Raw genomic sequence first — 22,958 nt, 5'->3', positions numbered from 1 at the left:
TACAGAGGGTTTGTGAGCTGCCATATTGGTGCTGCGAATCGAACCCGGGTCCTCCGGCTTGCCCTGCTGAGCCATCTCTCCAGCCCCACTTCACTCTTACCCCTACAATATTCAGAAACCAGGCTGAGTGAAGTCATGGGATCCTCCATTTCCCTGTCAGAAAATGGAATCTCAATTTGAGGTCCAGCAGGTCCCCTTAGGGCCAAGAATATAATGTCCCTTTGACCTTCCTTTCCCAAGCCGTGCCCCAGAATTATCAGTATCAAAAGGGGACGAACAGGCAGTGCTAAGAAGACTCGCCAACAAATACCTACAGTGGACCCAGCCCTCACTTGCCTGGGCTCTTTCTTAGGTGGATATGGACAGCCTGGGAGTTGGTCAACACAATAGCATGGAGCCCAGGTTACCTTAGGAAAGCCTCACTTCCTGAAGTGTCTACTACATCAAGAACTAGCAGTTCCCCAACATGCCCTTCTGTTCACCCCTCCTCCAAAACCACTCCTTGGTGGACTCCAATTCAGACGATGAAACCCACCCCAAAGACTCTCGACCTTGGCAAGGCCCCCTCCCTGCCACACAGTCGTCAGGGCTGGCCCCTCCCGCATTCTGAGATATCAGACTTCATTGCTTTCCCTGGGGGCCTCTGGAGAGTGAGGCTGGAGTCTGAACTGTGAGTACTGTGGGTGAGTGAGTCACTAGCTGTTCACGGAGCTCAGGACTTCCTGTGACACACCCCTGCTCCCTGCTGCCAATATCCGCTATGTGGTGTAAGCACCAAGCTAGCTCAGGCCTTGCCTCCCCAGCCTGTGTGGTATCAGCTGCCCGTGTCAGACACACTCCCTGCCAAGACGGTGTCACACCCTCCTGGACAGGGACACCTCCCCAGACAGTTATCACACACCGTCCCCGCCCCCCACTTTTGATACAGGACTGAGTCAAGACAGCCCTTCCCCCCTCCTTCCTTATCTCTTCTTTTTCTTTCCTTTCCCTTCCGTCTTTCCTTCCTTCCTTCCTCACTTCCTTCCTTCCTTCCTTCCTTCCTTCCTTCCTTCCTTCCTTCCTTCCTTCCTTCTTTCCTTCCTCTGTCTTTCCAAACCAAAACATAAAATAAATAAAAAAGACAAAAGTCACCGCCTGGCCAATGGGGAGGCCTACAGTTGGCAAGGCTGGGTGTGACCACCTCAGCAGCAGCTTCAGTTCTGAAGACGCAGGAAGGACAAAGGAGCTTATATTTGTTTGTTTTACATATACAATCACTTCTCCTATTAGTAGTTCTGCTTTTAACATATACAATACAATACATATACATATATATGAGTGCGGTTTTATATCTTATATTTTTAAATTGTATTTTATGTGTGTGAGAGCTTTGCCTATGTGTATGTCTGTGCACCACCACTTATATGCCTGGTACTGGTGCCCACGGAAACCAAAAGAGGTGACTAGAGTTGCAGTTGTTAGGGAGCCACTGAGTGGGTCCTGGGAACCTAACCTGTGTCTCTGCAAGAGCAGCCAAGGCTTTGTTTGTTTTTCAAGGCACGGTTTCCCCTCTGTAGCCCTGGCTGTCCTGAAATGTGCTTTATAGATCAGGCTGGCCTCAAACTCAGAGATCCACCTGCCTCTGCCTCCTGAGATTAAAGATGGGGTTAAAGGTGTGTGCCACCTTTACCCCCCGCCCCCACGCCCCTGGCTGTGGCCAGGGCTCTTAGCCACCAAGCCATGGATGGCTTGACAGGATCTCAGCTGGGCTTCCTATTGCTGTGATGAGCATCATGGCCAAAATCAAGCTGGGAAGGAAAGGGCTTATTTGGCTTATGCTTCCGCATCATAGTCTGTCACTGAAAGAAATCAGGACAGAAAGTCAAACAGAGCAGGGACCTGGAGGCAGTGGCTTGTGCCCCATGGTTTTCTCAGCCTGCTTTCTTATGGAACCCAGGACCACCACCTCAGGGTGGCCACACCCACCTTGGGCTGGGTCTGCCTTATAAACCACTAATTAAGAAACTGCTCCTTAGGCTCGCCTCCAGCCCGGTCTTCAGGGGGAGTTCATCAACTGACGATCCCTCCTCGCTACGAAAGCTTGTACCAGGTGAACAGAGAACTCTCCAGCCTAACAAACAGCCCCCTTGTCTCTGGGTCACTGTTAAGCCACACCCTTGTCTTCTTCTTGTTCATCCCCAAGATCACACATTAATATGACATCACAATGCAAAACCTTTTTTTTTTTTTTTTTTTTTTTTTTTTGGTTTTTCGAGACAGGGTTTCTCTGTGTAGCCCTGGCTGTCCTGGAACTCACTTTGAAGACCAGGCTGGCCTTGAACTCAGAAATCCACCTGCCTCTGCCACCCAAACGCCAGGCTGTGAAACATTTTAAACCGTTAAATGTTTACATTGTTTACATTGGTTAAGAGCGCCAACTGCTCTTCTAAAGGTCCTGAGTTCAAATCCCAGCAACAACATGGTGGCTCACAGCCATCCATAACGAAATCTGATGCCATCTTCTAGAGTGTCTGAAGACAGCTACAGTGTACTTACATATAATAAATAAATAAGTATTAAAAAAAACATTTACAACTTCACAAGTCCCCCAGTCTTACCATTTAAAATGCTTTAAAACTTCTTTCTCTGGTTGTGGTGCATACTTTTAACCCTGGCTTCACACTGTGCCAGGGGCCAAAATCTTCACCTTCTGAGATCAGCCCAGGGATCCCAGAAGAGCCGGGCACCCAGGAGCGTACCTCTTACCTCTGTCCACTTTAAGTTCCATTGAGCAGTCCACTGTGGATCCTGGCCTCTCTTCCTGTGCACCACGTCGGGCTTTGTGTCAAGAAAGATTCAGCTGTGTCACCCACTGATGTCACCTGGGTCTGGATGTCCTTGGGAAGTGACTCCACCTCTGTGAGCCCACAAGGATCTGTGAGAATCTACTGGGGGTGATGGGAGCATGGTGTTTCATCAGAGCCCCTGAAGAGAGCCCAGGAGAGGCCATTGGTGAAAGAGCAGCTAAGCACTCTGGAGGCAGAGGCAGGCAAGTCTCTTGAGTTGAGGCCAGTCTGCTCTATGGAGTGAGTTCCAGGAAAACCATGGCAACAGAAGCAACCTGTCACAAAACACAACAAAACAACAAACAACAAACAAACCAACAAAAAACAATCTAAAAAAAAATAGGCCTCTGAAAAAATCCAAAGTCCAGGAACTGGAGAGAGGGTAAAGAGCATTTGTTGCTCTTCTAGAAGAACCAGGTTCAAATCCCAGCACTGACATGGCAGCTCACAACTGTCTGTAACTCCAAGATGTGACATCCTCACACAGAATGTACATGCAGGCAAAACACCAATGCATATAAGATGGGGGGAAAGAGCCCGGCATAATGGCGCACACCTTTAATCCCAGCACTCAGGAGGCAGAGGCAGGTGGATTTCTGAGTTCGAGGCCAGCCTGGTCTACAGAGTGAGTTCCAGGGCAGCCAGGGCTACACTGAGAAACCCTGTCTCGAAAAACCAACCAACCAAACAAACAAACAAAACAAAAAAACAAACAAACAAAAGAGATGGGGGAAAAGAATTATAAATCTGTAAAACACCAAAATTTCATTTAAAAATTCCAGTGTAAATATAAGTCAAATGCTTCCTTACTTCAAGAGGGAAGAACCAGGGCACAGTCACAGTCAAAGCAAAGCAAAGCAAAACCAAATTCCAACGTGGAAATAAACATTCAACATCTGGGATCCAGTCCTGATCTTCTGGGCGCCTCCTCTGCAGCAAACACCCAGCTTGTCTTCCACTCCACAGCCACTGCTGTCCTTGGTGCCCATCCCATGGCCCTGGCATCTCCAAAATGCTGGGAGTCTCTTGCTGCAACTGGGCTGCTCTTTCACCAATGGCCTCTCCTGGGCTCTCTTCAGGGGCTCTGATGAAACACCATGACCCCATCACCCCCAGTAGATTCTCACAGATCCTTGCGGGCTCACAGAGGTGGAGTCACTTCCCAAGGACATCCAGACCCAGGTGACATCAGTGGGTGACACAGCTGAATCTTTCTTGACACAAAGCCCGACGTGGTGCACAGGAAGAGAGGCCAGGATCCACAGTGGACTGCTCAATGGAACCTTAAAGTGGACAGAGGTAAGAGGTACGCTCCTGGGTGCCTGGCTGTTCTGGGCTTTTGGCCCCTAGTACTGACCGAAGCTGGCTCGCCACAAAGTCCAATGTGGGTCTGGACTCTTTTCCCAGTGTGGTCCTTTTGTGGTCTCCAGCCTCAGGTGCATTTATGTCTCATGCCTCTGCTACTCATATGAGCGTGCAAATTGATCCTTTAATCTCAGCACTGGGGAGGTAGAGCTAAGCATACCTCTGTGAATTTGAGGCCAGCCTGGACTACATAGTGAATCCCAGGCCATCCAGGAGTAAATAGGGAGACTTTGTCTCAAAAGAGCAAAAACAAACAAACACGCCAGAAAAGTCAAGACTGAGCCCTACTAAGCAGTGTGTGGTTGTGGTTCTCCTGTGGGCAGTGTATATAGCATGGAAGTCCCAGATGTCCCCCACAGGAAGCTGAGACAGCTGGGCCTGCTATCCATCAGACAGCTCCAGTTCCTGGCTAGCCCAGAAACAGGCTGAGATTTCTGGCTGGGAAAGGCCTTGTTACAAGGTGACCTGCCTGTGGCTGATCGGGTTTCCAAACTTGGGCCAGGCCCAGGCCCTGTGGCTACAGGAGCTAGTGCCTGCCTAGCCTCTGTGTGCCCATTGAACTGGGCCTCAAAAACAGTGGCACCCCAAAATCCCGGACTCTGTGGAAAACCCAAAGGCTTGCTATGGTACAGACAATTATGTTCTGGTATATTCTGGTAATAGTAAAATCGTGCAGTGTACCTGTGTGGTTTTTTTTTTTTTTTTTTTTTTTGACTTTCTTTTCCTGTCTTTTTGGCGGGGTGTGTGTGTGTGTGTGTGTGAGATAGGGTTTCTCTGTGTAGCCCTGGCTATCCTGGAACTTATTCTGTAGAGCAGGCTGGCCTTGAACTCACAGACATCTGCCTGCCTCTGTCTCTAGCTCCAGAGTGCTGCAATTAAAAGCATGCGCTACTACTGCGGTTTGTTTGTTTGTTTTTTTATTTTTTTTATTTTTTTTATTTTTTTTGGTTTTTCGAGACAGGGTTTCTCTGTATAGCTCTGGCTGTCCTGGAACTCACTTTGTAGACCAGGCTGGCCTCGAACTCAGAAATCCACCTGCCTCTGCCTCCCGAGTGCTGGGATTAAAGGCGTGCGCCACCACCGCCCGGCTTGGTGTTTTTTTTTTTTTTTTTTTTTTTGGGTGTTTGTTTTTTTAAAGGAGTTGTTTTATTCTGTGTGCGTGGGTATGGCATGTATGTCTGTGTGTCACATGTGTGCCTGGTACCCTTGGAGGCTAGAAGGTGTTGGATCTCCCTAGGACTGGAGTTACAATTTCGAGCTACGCGTGGGAGCTAAGAATGAAAACCAGTCTTCTCTCTGCAAGAGCAGCCAGTGCTCTTAACCACTGAGGCATCTCTCCGGCCTCTTTGCCTTGCTTTTTTTTTTTTTTTTTTTTTTGAGACAGGGTTTCTCTTTATAGCCCTGGTTGTCCTAGAACTCACTCTGTGTACCAAGCTGGCCTCGAACTCAAAAATCTGCCTGCCTCTGCCTCCCGAGTGCTGGGATTAAAGGCGTGCACCATCATGCCCGGCACCGCTCAGCCATCTTGTTGATCCATTTTTGTTGTTGTTGCTACTGTTTTTTTGTCCCAGGACCTCATGTGGCACATGAGGATTTAAACACAGGGTTCTTATATGCTAGGTGCCTGTTCTACCACTGAACAACATTTCTAACCACAACCACCTTAAGTTTTTGTTTTCTAAGCCAGACATAAGTAGCGCAGGCCTATAATCACAGCACACAAGTGGGAAGAGGCAGGCAGATCTCTGAGTTCAAGGCTTGTCTGGTCTACACACAGAGTTCCAGGCTGGCTAAGTCTACACAGTGAGAATGTTCCTCACTGATTTTTTTTTTCTTTTTTAAGTTTAAATGTAAGATTGTATTAACAGCGTGTGTGATGGGTGCGTGACCATGGACCTGTCACGGCAAGCCCACGGGGGTAGGAGGACAGCTTTCAGAAGTCGGTTCTCGGCTTCTGCTGTGACTTCTGGCTAGCAAACACAGGTTACCAGACTTGCTGAATGAGGACTTACAGCCACCGGGCCACCTGGCTGGCCCCACCGCACTCTCTGTTGTTGACATATTCACTTATCTGAAACAAGATTTCGTGGAACCCCAACTGGCCTGGAACCTGCTATGGAGTTGAAGGTAACTTTGTTCCAGCCCTCCTGCCTCTGCCTCCTGAGTGAGAATACAGCATACACCACCACCCCTCTTCTACATGAAATCGAGGAAGGAACCCGGAGCCTTGTGGACCTTAGGCAAGCATTCCACCAGCTGAGCCGCTTCCCAGCCCTTGTTGGTTTGTTTGTTTTTGAGAGGTGACTGTATCTGCGGCCTAGCTTGGCCTGAAACTCACAGCCTCATCCGATTGGTCCCTGGCAACCCTACGTCATTCATTCCAAGAGACTGGATTACAGGACTGAACCAATATGACTTGGTTTACCAGTCCTTTTTATTTACTTAAGTACTTAACATTTCTTTTTAAAGATTTATTCATTTAATGTGTAGGAGTTCTTTGCCTACACATCATTGTGTGCGTACCGTGCATGTGCCTAGTGCAGACTGGGCATCAGGTCCCCTGGAACTGGAGTTATAGATGGTTGTGGAGTTACAGATGCTGGGACCTGAACTCTGACCCTCTCTACGAGAGCAACAAATGCTCTTAACCTCTGTTACCTCTCCGGCCCCTTATTTATTTTAATGGAATAGAATACAATATAATATATTGTATGCCACCACACCCATGTATGAAATGTAGAATATTTCATACATGTCAACAATGTATTTTGATCATGTACACCCCACCTTTCCCTGCAGCTCCCTTCAGGAACCCCTACTTTCCCCTACCATCTCCCCTAGGTATCTGACCCATTCCCCAGTCACCCCCCACCTCCAGGTCCCCCTCCCCACCCTTGTGTTGGTTTTGAGGCAAGGTTTCATGCAGTCCTGGCTGGCCTGCAGCATACTGTATGGACCAGCCTGGCCTGGAATTCACAGAGATCTGCCTGCCTCTGCCTCCTAAGTCCTAGGACGCAAGGTGTGTCCCGCTCAGCCATGCAGCCTGCTGGGACATCTTGTTGGCTGCTTCTGTCCGAGTTGTTCTAGCTAATAGGCCACATCGGGTCTCCAAACAGTATTACTTCAGAAGATTCCGCGGCATCCTCCAGCTCTTACATTTTTTCCCCTTCTCTTTTCTGGTATGTTCTCTGACTTTTAGAAGGTGGGATGAGTCAGGCAGTGGTGGTGCATGACTTTAATTCCAGCATTTGGGAGGCAGAGGGCAGGCGGATCTCTGAGTTCGAGGCCAGCCTGGTCTACAGAGTGAGTTCCAGGACAGCCAGGGCTACACTGAGAAACCCTGTCTTAAAAAACAAAAAAACAACAACAACAAAAAAAAGAAGGTAGGGTGGGAATTTGATATAGATGACTCATTTTAAAAAAATACCTTACTATTTATTTTTATTCTGTGCGCACTGGCATTCTGCCTCCCTGTATGTCTGTGTGAGGGTGTCAGGTCCCCTGGAACTGGAAGGGGACAGATAGGTGGTGGCTGGGAATTGAACCCAGATCCTCTGGAAGAACAGCCAGGGCTCTTAACCTCTGAGCCATCTCTCCAGCCCTGGAGGACCCATTTAGGGCTCAGCACTTAATGCTCACTTGTTCTTAGCACTAGTCTTAGATTCATGGTTGTGTTCACAGCTGACCCCTTGAGAAAGAGGCTGTTCTGGTTAACGTTAGGAGCAACGTCAATGTATGGGTGTAAGCATGAATATTTGGAAGGGAGCTTGACAAGATATTCATTAGTAAAACAGCAGAAGTAGATTCCTCCCTAGGGCCTGTGATCTTCAGAGCCATGGGCTTTTGACAAGGTTTACAGTCTACGCCTACATTGCTTGCTGGTTTCAGATCCAATCAGAAAGCAGTGGTTACCGCCTTAGCCTTCATGCCAATGCTACTACATCAACCAACAGATCTTTGGCAGGTCACCGTAGCATGCAGTGTAGCATGTAGGCTTCACTGCTGGGTAACACCACTGATGCTCACCCCTACCCCACCCTTGTGGCCTACATAGCTAGCACCTTCCAGAACCATGAAAGCTAGCCAGGAGAGAGGAATTTTTCAGGTCAGTTCCAGGGGGATTTTTTTCTAGGCTCTGAAACCAAAGACTAGTGTGATCTCAGTAATAAGGTCTTACCATTCAGTTCTGCTGGACAACTGAGAGCAAAACCAGCCCTTTCGAAATTGTATTTCTTTTTCTTTTCTTTTCTTTTTTTTTTTTTTTATTTTGAGACAGGGTCTTACTATGTTGCTTAGGCTTGCCTGGAATTCACTAGATCGGCTGGCTTCAACCTCATAGAATCTGCTTGTCTCTGCCTCCTAGGTGCTGGGGTTATCGCTGTGCGTAACTATGGTCATTTATTTATTGATTGATTTATTTTAAATAGTCTTTCCTCCCATTTTCCTAGTCATCGTGCCTCAGCCCCTGGAAGAGCTGGAGTGATAGGCCCATGCCACCATATTTGGTCTGATACTATCTCCTTTGCTCATCTAAGGAACAGGGAGATTCCGGCTGACTGGGTAGGGGTGTGGCAAATTAGGGGTAGCTCCCAGTGCCCTGTAGGCTCTCAGCAGGCTGGGTAGGCCAGGAGGGAAGGCACAGGCTGACCCCTAGGGCTCAGCCTATGAGTCATCTGTGGCCAGACACACCTACATCTACCCAAGTCTCCCTCCCAATTCCACTTCCTCCAAGGCGGGCAGCCCTAGGTAACTACACTTCTCTACTTACCAGGGGCATTTCCAAAAGCTAGAGCACGCTGGATTTTTATCTATTTATTTATCTAATGGTTTTTAGAGACAGGTTCTCAGTGTGTAGCTCCGGCTGTTCTGGAACAAGCTGGCCTCAAACTCACAGAGGCCCACCTGCCTCTGCCTCCTCAGTGCTGGGGTTAAAGGCGTACACTGCCACACTGGTTGTTAAAGCTAAGTCCTCTCTACCAGCAACGGATATTGACTCCATGACCCAGCATTGGCCTGACCTTTGGACCTTGGCTTCCTATACACTCTGGACTGTCTATCTGTTTTATTGTTTACTGTACTGGGGATGGAATCCAGGGTTTTGTATGCGTCAGGGGCCACTCTTTTTTCATTTGAGTCAGGGTTGCTCTTTGTTACTCTGGATGTTCTAAAACTCACTGTGTAGACCAGGCTGGTCTCGAAAGTTAAAGATCTGCCTGCCTCTGCCTTCTTAGTGCTGGGATGAAACATGCGCACCACAATACCCATCAGGAATTAGCGACTGCACTTTGTTGAGCCACACTTCCAGCCCCTCACCGTAAGGACCTAGGCAGGTGCTCTACACTGAGCCAGGCCCCAGCCCCGCACTGGGGTAGTCTAGGCGGGTGCTCTACCACTGAGCCACACCTCAGGCCCCCACTGGGGTAGTCTAGGTGGGTGTTCTACCACTGAGCCACCCCCCAGCCCCCCACCCCAGGAGTCTTCTAGGCAAATGCTCTACCACTGAGTAATTTCTTCAAACTCTCTGAGACAAGTTCTTTATATAGCCTTGGCAGACCTTGAACTGGTGGTCACCTTGACTGAATATCTGAACTAGCTGGACAATGAGCCAGCTCATTGTCACCCCATAATGCTCTCTGGTCTACCTAGACAACCAGCAGAGTGCAAGATCAGCCTCTGGGTGACAGAGAGCCGGTGGGCACTCCCCTGCAGGCTGTTCATTTGGATCCAGGGATCAGCCCATACCCTAGCCTCCCTCCAGTCCTCACTGCCTTCCCACTGAGCATTGGGTAGCATTTCCACCTGGAAGCAAGGAACACGAATCCTGCTTGCCCTAGGGCAAGCAGAAAGGCCTCTACCAGTGTGTATGAAGGGGAAGCCCTGGAAGTTTCTCTTCGGTTTCTGAATAAATCACTCTGAATTTGAAAGTCTGGGAACTCCCCAGAAGGGTGGGGCAGTTTTTCCTGGTGCCCTCGGGGGCTAAGACAGAAGGTAGTTTTTAAAAGGATTTTTCAAAATTCTCCCAAGAACTCTAATAAGTTCCCCCATTTCAGTGGAGCTGCTTCTAATCTAAGTGCTTGGCCTTGGCTTTGAGGCCAGGCTGGGCTACCGTATGAGAACCTGCCGTAAAGAAAAACCAATGAGCAAACACGGGCCAGTGAGATGTCTCAGTGGGTAAAGCAGCTTACCACCAAGCCTGATGATCCCTGGTGACCCACAAGGTGAAGAGACCTGACTCTTCAAGCTATCACATGTACACAGCCCCCTCTACACACGCTCAGAATTCATCACTGTGTAAACTGAGTGTCGTACCGTTCCCCGTGATGCTGGGGATCAAGAGTTCTAGGTCAGAAGTTAAGATGCCTCAGTGGTTAGGAACACTTACTGCTCTTGCAGAGGACCTGAATTCTGTTCCCAGCATCCACATGAGGTGGGTTTCAACTGGGTTTGGCACCTGCATTCACGTGCTACACATAAACTCCTGCAGGCACACACAGGTACACCTAAGTGAAAGTAATACATAAACCTTTTAAAATATTTTAGGCTGGGCAATGGTGGCGCACACCTTTGATCCCAACAGTCAGGAAGTAGAAGCAGGATGGCCTTCTTGAGTTCAAGGCTAGCCTGATCTACAGAGCTAGTTCCAGGATAGCCAAGGCCACATAAAAAAAAAAACCCTATCTTGGGGCTGGAGAGATGGCTCAGTGGTTAAGAGCACTGACTGCTCTTCTAGAAGTCCTGAGTTCAATTCCCAGCCACCACATGCTGGCTCACAGCCATCTGTAATGGGATCTGATGCCCTCTTCTGTCTGAAGACAGCTGCAGTGTACTCATATGTATGAAATAAATAAATCTTCAAAAATTGGGAGGGAGGCAAACTCCCCTTCCCAAAAAAGGAAAAAAGAAGTCTCAAACACACACACACAATAACAAAAAACAAATAAACAAGACCCCTCCATTTATTTGTGTGTGGCGGTGGGTGGGTGGGTGGGTGTGGGTGTGGTGGGGAATGCGTGGTGTGATTTTAATGTGGAGATCAGAGGGCCACTGAGGGAGTTGGTTTTCTCCTTCCACCATGTGGTTTCCAGAGGTTAAACTCAGTAAGGAAGCAAGCGCCTTTGTCCACTGAGCTACCTAACTCGGGGGGGGGGGTGGGGGGGGGGGGAGACTTCCCTAAGTAAATCTTTGTTTCCTTCCCGGAACCAGCGAACGTTCTTTCAGGGCTATCTCAAGGCACATGCTTGCTTTGCTTTACTCCCTCTGCTCAGAACAGAGCCTCTTGGCTGCTGAGTAGGCAGGCAGCAGGTATGGTAACTGAGTAAGTCCGCAGCTGTTTGGGAGGAAAGGGCCTTCTGCTTTGGCCCCAGGCTATTCTTTTTCTGGGTCATCTTCCCTGATCACTTGCTCTCTGGGCCTGGAGAGGGCAGCCTGAAGCTGGCCCCAAAGGCTGAGAAGTTAATCAGCTGGAGGAACCCACACTCCTGGACAAACCTCCTGTAGGGAAAAGCCCTGTGGGAGTCAGGGTCATCAGAGCATGGGTGAAGTGGCCCTGCAAGCAGGCAGCCAGTAGACTTTTCCCGTGGTACCCTACGTATGACCAGGGCCTTTGGCATGCCCTCATTGAACGCTGAGAGATAGAAATATGTATGTACTAAGGAGGAGGTGGGGCCAGGAATTCCAACTTTGGAGCAGTCCTTGGACCTAGTCCCCGGGGACATTCCAGAGGCCACTTTACTGAGGGAGGGGCCCTGTGAGGCAGAGGGCAGGCTGTTAGCTCAGGGGCCCCTGAGTACAGAGGCGTTATGGCTGGATTTTAAAGCACTGGGTGCTCTGTCAGGCCCATCTCAGTTTTCTGAACCTGTAAAGAGGGAGTATGTTTTCTGGAACGTTCCAGGCCCTCCCTCATTCATTTGGTGCCTTACTGACATCCTGCTGTCTGCAGGGACCCGCCCTCTTGGACAGAGCTCCTGCTACTGTGACAGGAAGTTCCCCTCTTCCTCAATTTCTCACTTGAAAATGTGCAGCTTAGGGTCTTCCTGGCCAGCTGGGCTTGAATGTCCCCAGGAGAAGTGACATATGGCTTCTGAGAGGAGGATCAGAGAGTGGGCCTTGAATTAGGTTGTAAATATTCTCTCGTCCCAAGGCTTTGCAGGGAAGGGGACCCTTGTAGGGGGAAATGCACTAAAGCTACAGGTGTCACCCATGCACGCTCTGGGCCAGGCTGTGGCTGCCTGCTGGGTGCCTGACAAGTAACAGTGACAGCTCTTTGTGAGGGCAAAGTTCTCTGGAGAAGACCAGCTTCACTTCCTCTGCCTTCCCCTTCCTCCACTTCCTCGTTTCCCCACCCCCACCCTGTTCTGTGCTTTCCGTCTCCTGTCTGCACCCCAAACTTAACAGCTGAGGCCCCCTCCACCTCTGCCGGCCTCTCAGGGGCCTCTCCTTTGTCAGGGCTGAGGACACCCAGACGATCTCTCATTCATTCCACAGAACAGAGCCCCTCAGTGTGTGCGTGTGCGTGTGTTAGTGGAAGGAAGTGGGGGGGGGTGATGGAGCCCCTCAAAGGGCTGGCTTGTTTTATGTCCTCGGGGCTGGGGGAGGTGCCGAGTTATTAATACTAGCCTGAACAGGCACCATGACTGTCTTCATAAGCACACAGGAAGCCGAGGCAGGAAGAGCAGGAGTTTGAGGCCAGCCTGGGCTACATAGGGAGCCACTGTTTCAAACAAAGAAGCTGGGCATGGTGATATATGCCTGTAATCACAACACTCGGGATGTAGGGATGTAAAGGCAGAAGGATCAGTTCAAGTCTATACTCCACTACATATCAAATCTGAGAGCAGCCTAGGCTACCTGAGACCCTGTTAAAAACAACCTCCGACCCTCAATTTCCAAAAACCAAGAGAAATTCTCCCACCCCACCCCCACCCCCGCCACCCCCAAGAATGTGAAAGAGAACACTGGAAAATGATCGTTGCAGACAAGACAGACCAGAATTGTTTCAGAGGTCGGGTGGGGCTGAGGTGCCTGCCCCTTGACCAGTCCCAGGACTGAGAGGTGACAAAGTGGCAACACAGGTCCTGCCTGGGAATCGGGTCTGCTCTAACCTAGTAAAGCTGTCTGGTGTCACCCAAGAGGCTCCCTCCACATCCTGCACCCGATGGCTGATGGCATCTTTCTCCCTTGCACTGGGAACACTCTGGACTCTCCTTATTGACAGGCAGCATTTGCCCTGCCCCACCCCCACCTGTGACTTGCAGGACTGGCAGGTCCTCAGGCAGCTGGCAAACTGCCTGAGCAACTGAGAGATACAAGGCCAGGGCCAGGGCAGTCCCGTCCCCCGGAGGCAGGGAGGAGACTGCCTGGGAAAGTTCTCTCAGGGTTGGTGACTGCAGAAGACTTTTGTCAAATCTTTTTTTTTTTTTTTTTTTTTTTGTGGGATAGACAAAGTAGCTCTGAGCCTAGGGGTGTGTTTCCAGTTCACAGCATATGTTGGGGTGATGGTCACCCCTTCCAGACAAGGCCTCAGCAACTTCAAAATGCCCTACCACCAGCCTAGAACAAGGAAGCTGGCCACTGTAGTCCATATATGGATGAAGCCTTCTTTGGTTTCAACACCTACACTTTGTGAGCCAGTGAACACCTAACTATGCATGCACTGAGGCACTGCAGGCCCAGAGCATCTCACCTGAAGCACCCTTCTTGCCTAAATCCAGCTTTCTGTCACACTCTCCCAAAAGGTGCCTGTCCTTCTAAACTAAGCTGAGGGATCCGGCCCTCAACCCTGACCCCATGTGTAGCTCTCAGCCAAATAGCTGGCTTGCTGAGTAGAACACTCCTACTTAGGTGAGGAGAACAGGGGCTGCTTCTCTCTGGAGGATTTGGGGCTCCGGTGACCACCAACTTTTTCCTGAGCAGTTTGTCACTCCCAGAATCCCCACGGCTGGCAGATGGACTAGTGCACAACTCAGCTGTGGCTGCACATAATAAATAGAGGATAGATGGTGGGCCCCAGCCCAGCGATGTCTGGCAGTCACCCAGAGACACTAGCTAACGGCCCAGGCTTAGTCTTGCCTGGGTGTGATCAGGCAGTCCTCCAAAAGTGCCTGACTCCATGAGAAGTTTTGTTTGTTCTATTGAGCACAGTTCCTTTCTAGATCCGGGGCAGGGGATATCTGGAGGCATCTTCTTGCAACATCTCCAGTTATTGGACCACTGGGGCTTGCCCTATCCTTGGGATAGGATGGCCTTGAGTCTCTAAGTGGTCAAGATCCATGAAAACCTCTCCAACCAGAGTTCTGCTTCCAAGTTGTACCCCAACACACCTAGCAAATTAGAACCATAGCAGAAGGGGCCCCCGGATCTGGCTTTCCAGCTATTGCTTGCAATTGCTAGCAAGGGGGAGTGACTCTCTGTCCATTCAATCCAGGTCCCGCGTGTCCCTCAAACAAGAGGCCACACAAATAGGGTCCGGGTCTCGATGCTGACCCTCGCCCACTTAAGTGCTCGATATTCACGTGACATCCACACCCAGAAGGTCCTGGGGTGGGTGGGTGACCCCCAGAATGCAGGCCTAGTAACCGAGACATTGAATGGGGCAGTGTCCACAAGGGCGGAGGCTATTCCTGTACATCTGGGCCTACGGAGCCAGCACCCATCGCCAAAACTCTTCATCCTCTTCCTCAATCTCGCTTTCTCTCTCGCTCTTTTTTTTTTTTCCTTCTTCTTTTTTTTTTTTTTTTTTTTTTGCAAAAGGAGGGGAGAGGGGGTAAAAAAATGCTGCACTGTGCGGCGAGGCCTGTGAGTGAGCGACGCGGAGCCAATCAGCGCCCGCCGTTCCGAAAGTTGCCTTTTATGGCTCGAGTGGCCGCTGTGGCGTCCTATAAAACCCGGCGGCGCAACGCGCAGCCACTGTCGAGTCGCGTCCACCCGCGAGCACAGCTTCCTTGCAGCTTCTTCGTTGCCGGTCCACACCCGCCACCAGGTAAGCAGGGACGCCGGGCCCAGCGGGCCTCCGCTCTTTCGTGGCTAGTACCTCACTGCAGGGTCCTGAGGATCACTCAGAACGGACACCATGGGTGGATGGAGGGTGGTGCCGGGCCGCGGAGCGGACACCGGCACAGCCAACTTTACGCCTAGCGTGTAGACTCTTTGCAGCCGCATTCCCGCGGTTTAGACACTGGTGGGCCCGCTCCCGCTCGGTGCGCGGGGCTTGGGGACACACTAGGGTCGCGGTGTGGGCATTTGATGAGCCGGTGCGGCTTGCGGGTGTTAAAAGCCGTATAGGTCCATCTTGAGGGTACACAGTATTGGGAAACAGACGCTACGATCACGCCTCAATGGCCTCTGAGTCTTTGTCCAAACCGGTTTGCCTATTCGGCTTGCCGGGCTGGCGGGCGGGCGCGGCGGGGCCGGCTCGGCCGGGTGGGGGCTGGGATGCCACTGCGCGTGCGCTCTCTATCACTGGGCATCGAGGCGCGTGTGCGCTAGGGAGGGAGCTCTTCCTCTCCCCCTCTTCCGAGTTAGAGCTGCGCGTGCGTATTGAGGCTGGGAGCGCGGCTGCCTGGGGTTGGGCGAGGGCGGGGCCGTTGTCCGGAAGGGGCGGGGTCACAGTGGCACGGGCGCCTTGTTTGCGCTTCCTGCTGGGTGTGGTCGCCTCCCGCGCGCGCACAAGCCTCCGGTCGGCGCAGTGTAGGCGGAGCCTGCGCCCGTTTGTGGAGGGGGCGGAGGTCTGGCTTCCTGCCCTGGGTCCGCCTCCGGGCCAGCGTTTGCCTTTTATGGTAATAATGCGGCCGGCCTGCGCTTCCTTTGTCCCCTGAGCTTGGGCGCGCGCCCCCTGGTGGCTCGAGCCCGCGGCTTGCCGGAAGTGGGCAGGGCGGCAGCGACTGCTCTTGGCGGCCCCGAGGTGACTATAGCCTTCTTTTGTGTCTTGATAGTTCGCCATGGATGACGATATCGCTGCGCTCGTCGTCGACAACGGCTCCGGCATGTGCAAAGCCGGCTTCGCGGGCGACGATGCTCCCCGGGCTGTATTCCCCTCCATCGTGGGCCGCCCTAGGCACCAGGTAAGTGACCTGTTACTTTGGGAGTGGCAAGCCTGGGGTTTTCTTGGGGGTCGATGCCGGTGCTAAGAAGGCTGTTCCCCTCCGCAGGGTGTGATGGTCGGTATGGGTCAGAAGGACTCCTACGTGGGTGACGAGGCCCAGAGCAAGAGAGGTATCCTGACCCTGAAGTACCCCATTGAACATGGCATTGTCACCAACTGGGACGACATGGAGAAAATCTGGCACCACACCTTCTACAATGAGCTGCGTGTGGCCCCTGAGGAGCACCCTGTGCTGCTCACCGAGGCCCCCCTGAACCCTAAGGCCAACCGTGAAAAGATGACCCAGGTCAGTATCCCGGGTGACCCTTCTCTTTGGCCAGCTTCTCAGCCACGCCCTTTCTCAATTGTCTTTCTTCTGCCGTTCTCCCATAGGACTCCCTTCTATGAGCTGAGTCTCCCTTGGATCTTTGCAGTTTCTGCTCTTTCCCAGACGAGGTCTTTTTTTCTCTCGATTGCCTTTCTGACTAGGTGTTTAAACCCTACAGTGCTGTGGGTTTAGGTACTAACAATGGCCCGTGTGACAAAGCTAATGAGGCTGGTGATAAGTGGCCTTGGAGTGTGTATTGAGTAGATGCATCAACAGTAGGTCTAAGTGGAGCCCCTGTCCTGAGACTCCCAGCACACTGAACTTAGCTGTGTTCTTGCACTCCTTGCATGTCTCAGATCTATCCATACAGTTTCACCTGCCCTGAGTGTTTCTTGTGGCTTTTGGAACTTGACAACATTATATATTTTTCTCTACAGATCATGTTTGAGACCTTCAACACCCCAGCCATGTACGTAGCCATCCAGGCTGTGCTGTCCCTGTATGCCTCTGGTCGTACCACTGGCATTGTGATGGACTCCGGAGACGGGGTCACCCACACTGTGCCCATCTACGAGGGCTATGCTCTCCCTCACGCCATCCTGCGTCTGGACCTGGCTGGCCGGGACCTGACAGACTACCTCATGAAGATCCTGACCGAGCGTGGCTACAGCTTCACCACCACAGCTGAGAGGGAAATCGTGCGTGACATCAAAGAGAAGCTGTGCTATGTTGCCCTAGACTTCGAGCAGGAGATGGCCACTGCCGCATCCTCCTCTTCCCTGGAGAAGAGCTATGAGCTGCCTGACGGCCAGGTCATCACTATTGGCAATGAGCGGTTCCGGTGCCCTGAGGCTCTTTTCCAGCCTTCCTTCTTGGGTAAGTTGTAGTCTAGTCCCATCTAAGGGTGATCAACTCCTGAGGCCATAGTACAAGTTAAGTCTGATTTCTGTCACTCTTCCTCTCAGGTATGGAATCCTGTGGCATCCATGAAACTACATTCAATTCCATCATGAAGTGTGACGTCGACATCCGTAAAGACCTCTATGCCAACACAGTGCTGTCTGGTGGTACCACCATGTACCCAGGCATTGCTGACAGGATGCAGAAGGAGATTACTGCTCTGGCTCCTAGCACCATGAAGATCAAGGTAAGCTAAGCATCCTTAGCTCGGTGAGGGTGGGCCCTGTGGTTGTCAGAGCCACCTTCTAGGCTTAAGGGGAATCCCAGAACCCAGAGGGCTCACCACTCACCATTGTGTCTTGCTTTCTTCAGATCATTGCTCCTCCTGAGCGCAAGTACTCTGTGTGGATCGGTGGCTCCATCCTGGCCTCACTGTCCACCTTCCAGCAGATGTGGATCAGCAAGCAGGAGTACGATGAGTCCGGCCCCTCCATCGTGCACCGCAAGTGCTTCTAGGCGGACTGTTACTGAGCTGCGTTTTACACCCTTTCTTTGACAAAACCTAACTTGCGCAGAAAAAAAAAAAAGACAACATTGGCATGGCTTTGTTTTTGTTTTTTTTTTTTTTTAATTTTTTTTAAAAAGTTTTTTTTTTTTTAAGTTTTTTTGTTTTGTTTTGGCGCTTTTGACTCAGGATTTAAAAACTGGAACGGTGAAGGCGACAGCAGTGGGTTGGAGCAAATATCCCCCAAAGTTCTACAATGTGGCTGAGGACTTTGTACATTGTTTTTTTTGGTTTTGTCTTTTTTTAATAGTCATTCCAAGTATCCATGAAATAAAGTGGTTACAGGAAGTCCCTCACCCTCCCAAAAGCCACCCCCACTCCTAAGAGGAGGATGGTCGAGTCCACGCCCTGAGTCCACCCTGGGGAAGGTGACAGCATTGCTTCTGTGTAAATTATGTACTGCAAAAATTTTTTTAAATCTTCCGCCTTAATACTTTTGTTTTTAATTTCTGGGTGGCCTAGGGGTTAAGGCCTCCCTTTTTTTTTTTTTTTTGTCTCCCCAACTTGATGTATGAAGGCTTTGGTCTCCCTGGGAGGGGGTTGAGGTGTTGAGGCAGCCAGGGCTGGCCTGTACACTGACTTGAGACCAATAAAAGTGCACACCTTACAAACAGCTTGTGGCTCTGTGGCTTTGCTGGGTGTGGGGAACAGGTTGGGTGGGTGCGGATCTCTTACTTGGGGGCAGGGATCTAGGGTGGGCTAGGCCTTACCTCATGGTATCTAGTGGGAGGGCTACAGGCCCTTTAATGAACCCCACCTTCAGGGACTATCTCCAGGGAGAGTTGAAAAGGTGCTCCTCCAGCCTCCAGAAACCTAGGCCAAGTTGGCTGCTACCTTCCTCAACCTAGGGGTGTCCACACCCTTTGCCCCCATCTGCATAACTGGGTTTCAAGCCCCTCTGCTAGTCTCAAGCTGCCCTTCCCTTCCCAGAGCTGTGACTGACTGCAGGAGGGTGTGAAGCCTATGGCTTCCTTCCCAGGGATAGGCATTTTCCCTGGTTAATGTTTTGAGAGCCTGGGACTGAGGCTCACCTCAGAGGAAATCAGTCCCTTCCACATGGCAGCTCCAGCCTGTCAGTTGTGATCTTTGGACTTGGGTGACATAAGTTAGCTTTGACTGGGGTCATTTGTTCACACGTGCAGAGAAGACCACTGTTGTTGGTTAAGAGTCCTAGTCATCTCCATCTGTCAGCTATACACACCTATCAGTCCATCTTCCAATCCATACAACTAGCCCTTCCCCCACCCACCCAGGCAATCACATGGGCAACACAGAAACCAAACCAGATGTTCACCTGCCTTCAGGAAGCCTCCAATATCACTATACATTGAGCATTATGAGTCCTTAAGGGAAGGCAAGTGCTTACACAAACAGGTTTGGGGCTTAGCTGTTAAAGGCTAAGGTTCATGACCAAATCCGGAGAGAGCAGAGGCCGTGCTAAAGAGCACTGGGATAATTCTGTGGGATGTGGTCTCAGTGTAGACCAAAGTTCAAGGGCCAGATGTGGATACCTGTCATCTGAGGCTGAGCCAGGCTGAGGTCAGCTTGGACTATAAAATGAGTCCCTGGGTTAATGAGTCCATAAATCTGGTATTTCAGAGGTGAATGCAGGAGGAGTTACAAGGCCATCCCTATCTACATACTGAGTTTGAGGTCAGCCTGGGATAGATGAGACACCGCCTCAAACAAAAGTCCTTATGCCAACCCTAAATAAGCTACCTCAAGTGATAACAAAACCCAAGAAATTTGATTTCTTTTTCTTTTTTTCCCCATCAGGCTGGGCACAATAGTGCACACCTCTAGTCCCAATACTTGAGGCAGGTGGATGTGTGAGTTCAAGGTCACCCTGCTCTATGTAGTAAGTTCCAGGACAGCCAGAACTGCATAGTGAGACCTTGCTGCAAAAGAGACAAAAGGAAACAGAGGCCCAGGTAATACAGAGAGAGATGAAGAAGGCGACCAGGCCAGACAGTGCAAGTGTTGGTGGAAATCTAGGGTTGACTGGGGACAAAGCTGGGAGACAAAACACTACCTCCCCGTAGGACAGAACAGGGCACAGGTTGGTTGCCAAGTCGCCATTTGAGAAATGGACACACCAGCAGCAGCTGATGCGCCTTCCATCTTTGCCATTAAAGGATCCCAAGCGCAGCCTTCACAGCATCCAGTGCAGCCTCTGGCTCCGCCCCCTTTCCTCCTGGGTCCAGCAGGCAAACTGGCTATTCAAGGCCAGGCTCCAACAAAGCCTGTCACTGTGCATAGCTTTTTTTTTTTTTTTTTTTTTTTTTTGACATGAGGTTGTGTCAGTACCAGGTCCTCACACCTCACACATCTCAGAGAAGTCTACCTTCAACCCTTTCCCCGTCCTGCCTCCAGCTCCTGAATGCTTCCCCCAAACCTCCAGTACTATAGCAATAACAATAGCTGCAGTTCAGTTGACAGAGATCTTGCCTAGGTCATCCTTGGCTACATAGTGAATTAGAGGCCAGCCTGGGCTACATGGGGCCATTGTCTCAAAACAAAAACAAACAAACAAAGTCCTGGTGAGTGGTCTAATAAGCAAGCGTTTCCCCCACTCTTGATTCTTTGCTTTCCAGAAATGTGAAATTTTGTTCTATAATCGGCAGTTTCTGTTCTGTGTTCCCTCCTCCATCTGCAAGAGGGCAGTTTCACCTTTGCAGATTCTATCCCAGTTGACTCTGGTCTTTTCAGGTCACTGGATCCCCCATGAGGCAGTTCTGACCCTAATACTCACCTTTGAATACTTGAATCCCACACTCCTCCTATAGGCCACCCAAAAGTTGTGCCAATGCAGGTGGGATTCCAGATCTTCCTTCATGGAGCCCCGTAAAGACGACAGAGGCATCTGCTCAGCCTCACAGTGATCGTGGCAAGAACCCAACACAAGCCAGGCTAGGGAGAGCAGGCTGGGAGAGCATCCATCCCTTTAGCAACAGAAGAAGGTCAAATGGTAGGGCCGAGTGGAAAGGTGGCCCTCCCAGTGCACACTGCATTTGACCAGCTGGGAGTCACCCAACAGAGAGGGCAGGAACCGTTTACAGCCCACACCACGGACTAGATCCTCACTGTCACTTATTGTCCAACAAAATGTGCGGGTGTGCTGGCCGCAGTGGCGTACGCCTTTAATCCCAGCACTCGGGAGGCAGAGGCAGGCAGATTTCTGAGTTCGAGGTCAGCCTGGTACACAGAGTGAGTTCCAGGACACCCAGGGCTATACAGAGAAACCCTGTCTTGAAAAACCAAAAAAAGGGGCTGGTGAGATGGCTCAGTGGGTAAGAGCACCGGACTGCTCTTCCGAAGGTCCAGAGTTCAAATCCCAGCAACCACATGGTGGCTCACAACCATCCATAACGAGATCTGGTGCCCTCTTCTGGAGTGTCTGAAGACAACTACAGTGTACTTACATATAATAAATAAATAAATCTTAAAAAAAAAAAAAAAGAAAAACCAAAAAAAAAAATTAGTAGAATGAAGAATTTGATTTTTTAGTCACACAGGCTGCATTGCAATCATGCAACAGAAGGCATCTGAGGGGCTGGGGAAACAGCTTAGTGGGTAAAGTGTTCATTGCACAACCATGAGAGACTGAATTTGGTACCCAGAAATGTCGAGCCGGTCACAGTGAACATCTGTAATCCCAGCACTCCCACATTGGATGGGAGGTAGAGGCAGGAGAATCCCCTGAAGTTCAGACCAGCTGTCAGGGCTCACACAGCAGCAAACAAGAGAGGCTGTCTCAAACAAGGTAGAAAGTAAGGACACCCGAGTAACCTACACACACACACACACACACACACACACACACTCTCTCTCTCTCTCTCTCTCTCTCTCTCTCTCTCTTTTGGTTTTTCTTTTTTTTTTTTTAATTTTTTTTAAGATTTATTTATTTATTATATGTAAGTACACTGTAGCTGTCTTCAGACACTCCAGAAGAGGGGTTCAGATCTCATTATGGGTGGTTGTGATCCACCATGTGGTTGCTGGGATTTGAACTCAGGACCTTCAGAAGAGCAGTCAGTGCTCTTACCCACTGAGCCATCTCACCAGCCCCCTTTTTTGGTTTTTCAAGACAGGGTTTCTCTGTGTAGCCCTGACTGTCCTGGAACTCACCCCATAGACTTAGGCTGGCCTCGAACTCAGAGATCTGCCTGCCTCCTGAGCAATGGTATTAGAAGCATGCACAATCACACCGGGGAAAAAGCCCCATATCTAAAAATTTTTCATTTATTTTATGTGTGGGGGCTTACATATGAAGGTAAGCAGGTGTGTGTGTGTGTGTGTGTGTGTGTAAGAGGACAATTTGTGGGAGTCAGTTCTCCTTCCATCATGTGGGGTCCTGAGGTTGAATACTCAGGCCAGTCAGATTTTTTTTTTAAGTGGATTAACTGTGTATGTGGCTCAGTGGCAAAGCACTTCCCTAGCATATACGAGTTCTCCTGAGTCTGTACCCAGCACCGAGGGAAAAAAAATATTCCCTCAAGCAGTTTTTAGGCACACAGTGAGATCCAAGGGAAAGCACTGAGAGTCCCCGTGAAGCCTGCCTCACCCACCCACGGCCGCCTCCACTGCCAGCACGGGGAAGCAGGCTGCTCCATTTGTTACAGTGAGTCTACATTCACACCTTTCTTGTCTCCGGTGCAGAGGCTGCAGGGTACACTGGGGTTCCCCCTGGATGGGGTACCCCTGTAGGTTTGCACACCTCTGGTGACTGAAACTGACCACTGCAGGGACCGACAGTGACTAGTCACCGGGGTGAAGAGTCTGGACTTGAGGCTGGAAGCCATGGTTCAGCAGTTTAAGAGCACTGGCTGTTTGCAGAAGAAGGCTCAGGTTTGAGTCCCACATGGTGGATCACAGCTGTCTGGTACTCCAGTCCCA

At 50.5% G+C, this 22,958-nt stretch overlaps 1 protein-coding gene across 1 annotated transcript; it reads left to right on the top strand.

The window, feature by feature from the left end:
• The first annotated feature begins 15,060 nt into the window (after window positions 1–15,060).
• Actb (actin beta) lies at window positions 15,061–18,675 on the top strand. The gene is made up of 6 exons (XM_021163894.2): window positions 15,061–15,168; window positions 16,121–16,249; window positions 16,337–16,576; window positions 17,035–17,473; window positions 17,563–17,744; window positions 17,870–18,675. The coding sequence occupies exons 2-6, from the start codon at window positions 16,127–16,129 to the stop codon at window positions 18,011–18,013; spliced, it is 1,128 nt and encodes a 375-aa protein (XP_021019553.1). The 5' UTR covers window positions 15,061–15,168; window positions 16,121–16,126; the 3' UTR covers window positions 18,014–18,675.
• The last annotated feature ends 4,283 nt before the right edge of the window (window positions 18,676–22,958 follow it).

This window comes from Mus caroli, unplaced genomic scaffold (genome assembly GCF_978045245.1).
Source record: "Mus caroli unplaced genomic scaffold, Mus_caroli_1 scaffold_4, whole genome shotgun sequence".
Classification (NCBI taxonomy): Eukaryota; Metazoa; Chordata; class Mammalia; order Rodentia; family Muridae; genus Mus; species Mus caroli.
The sequence above is the reverse complement of the archived record's forward strand: the minus strand, read 5'-3'. Positions and strand labels throughout refer to the sequence as shown.

Coding starts and splice junctions, on each gene's coding strand:
- Actb (XM_021163894.2), top strand. CDS start 16,127: ATGGATGACGATATCGCTGCGCTCGTCGTCGACAACGGCTCCGGCATG. Junction 16,250..16,336: donor TGGGCCGCCCTAGGCACCAG/GTAAGTGACCTG, acceptor TCCCCTCCGCAG/GGTGTGATGGTCGGTATGGG. Junction 17,474..17,562: donor TTTCCAGCCTTCCTTCTTGG/GTAAGTTGTAGT, acceptor TCTTCCTCTCAG/GTATGGAATCCTGTGGCATC.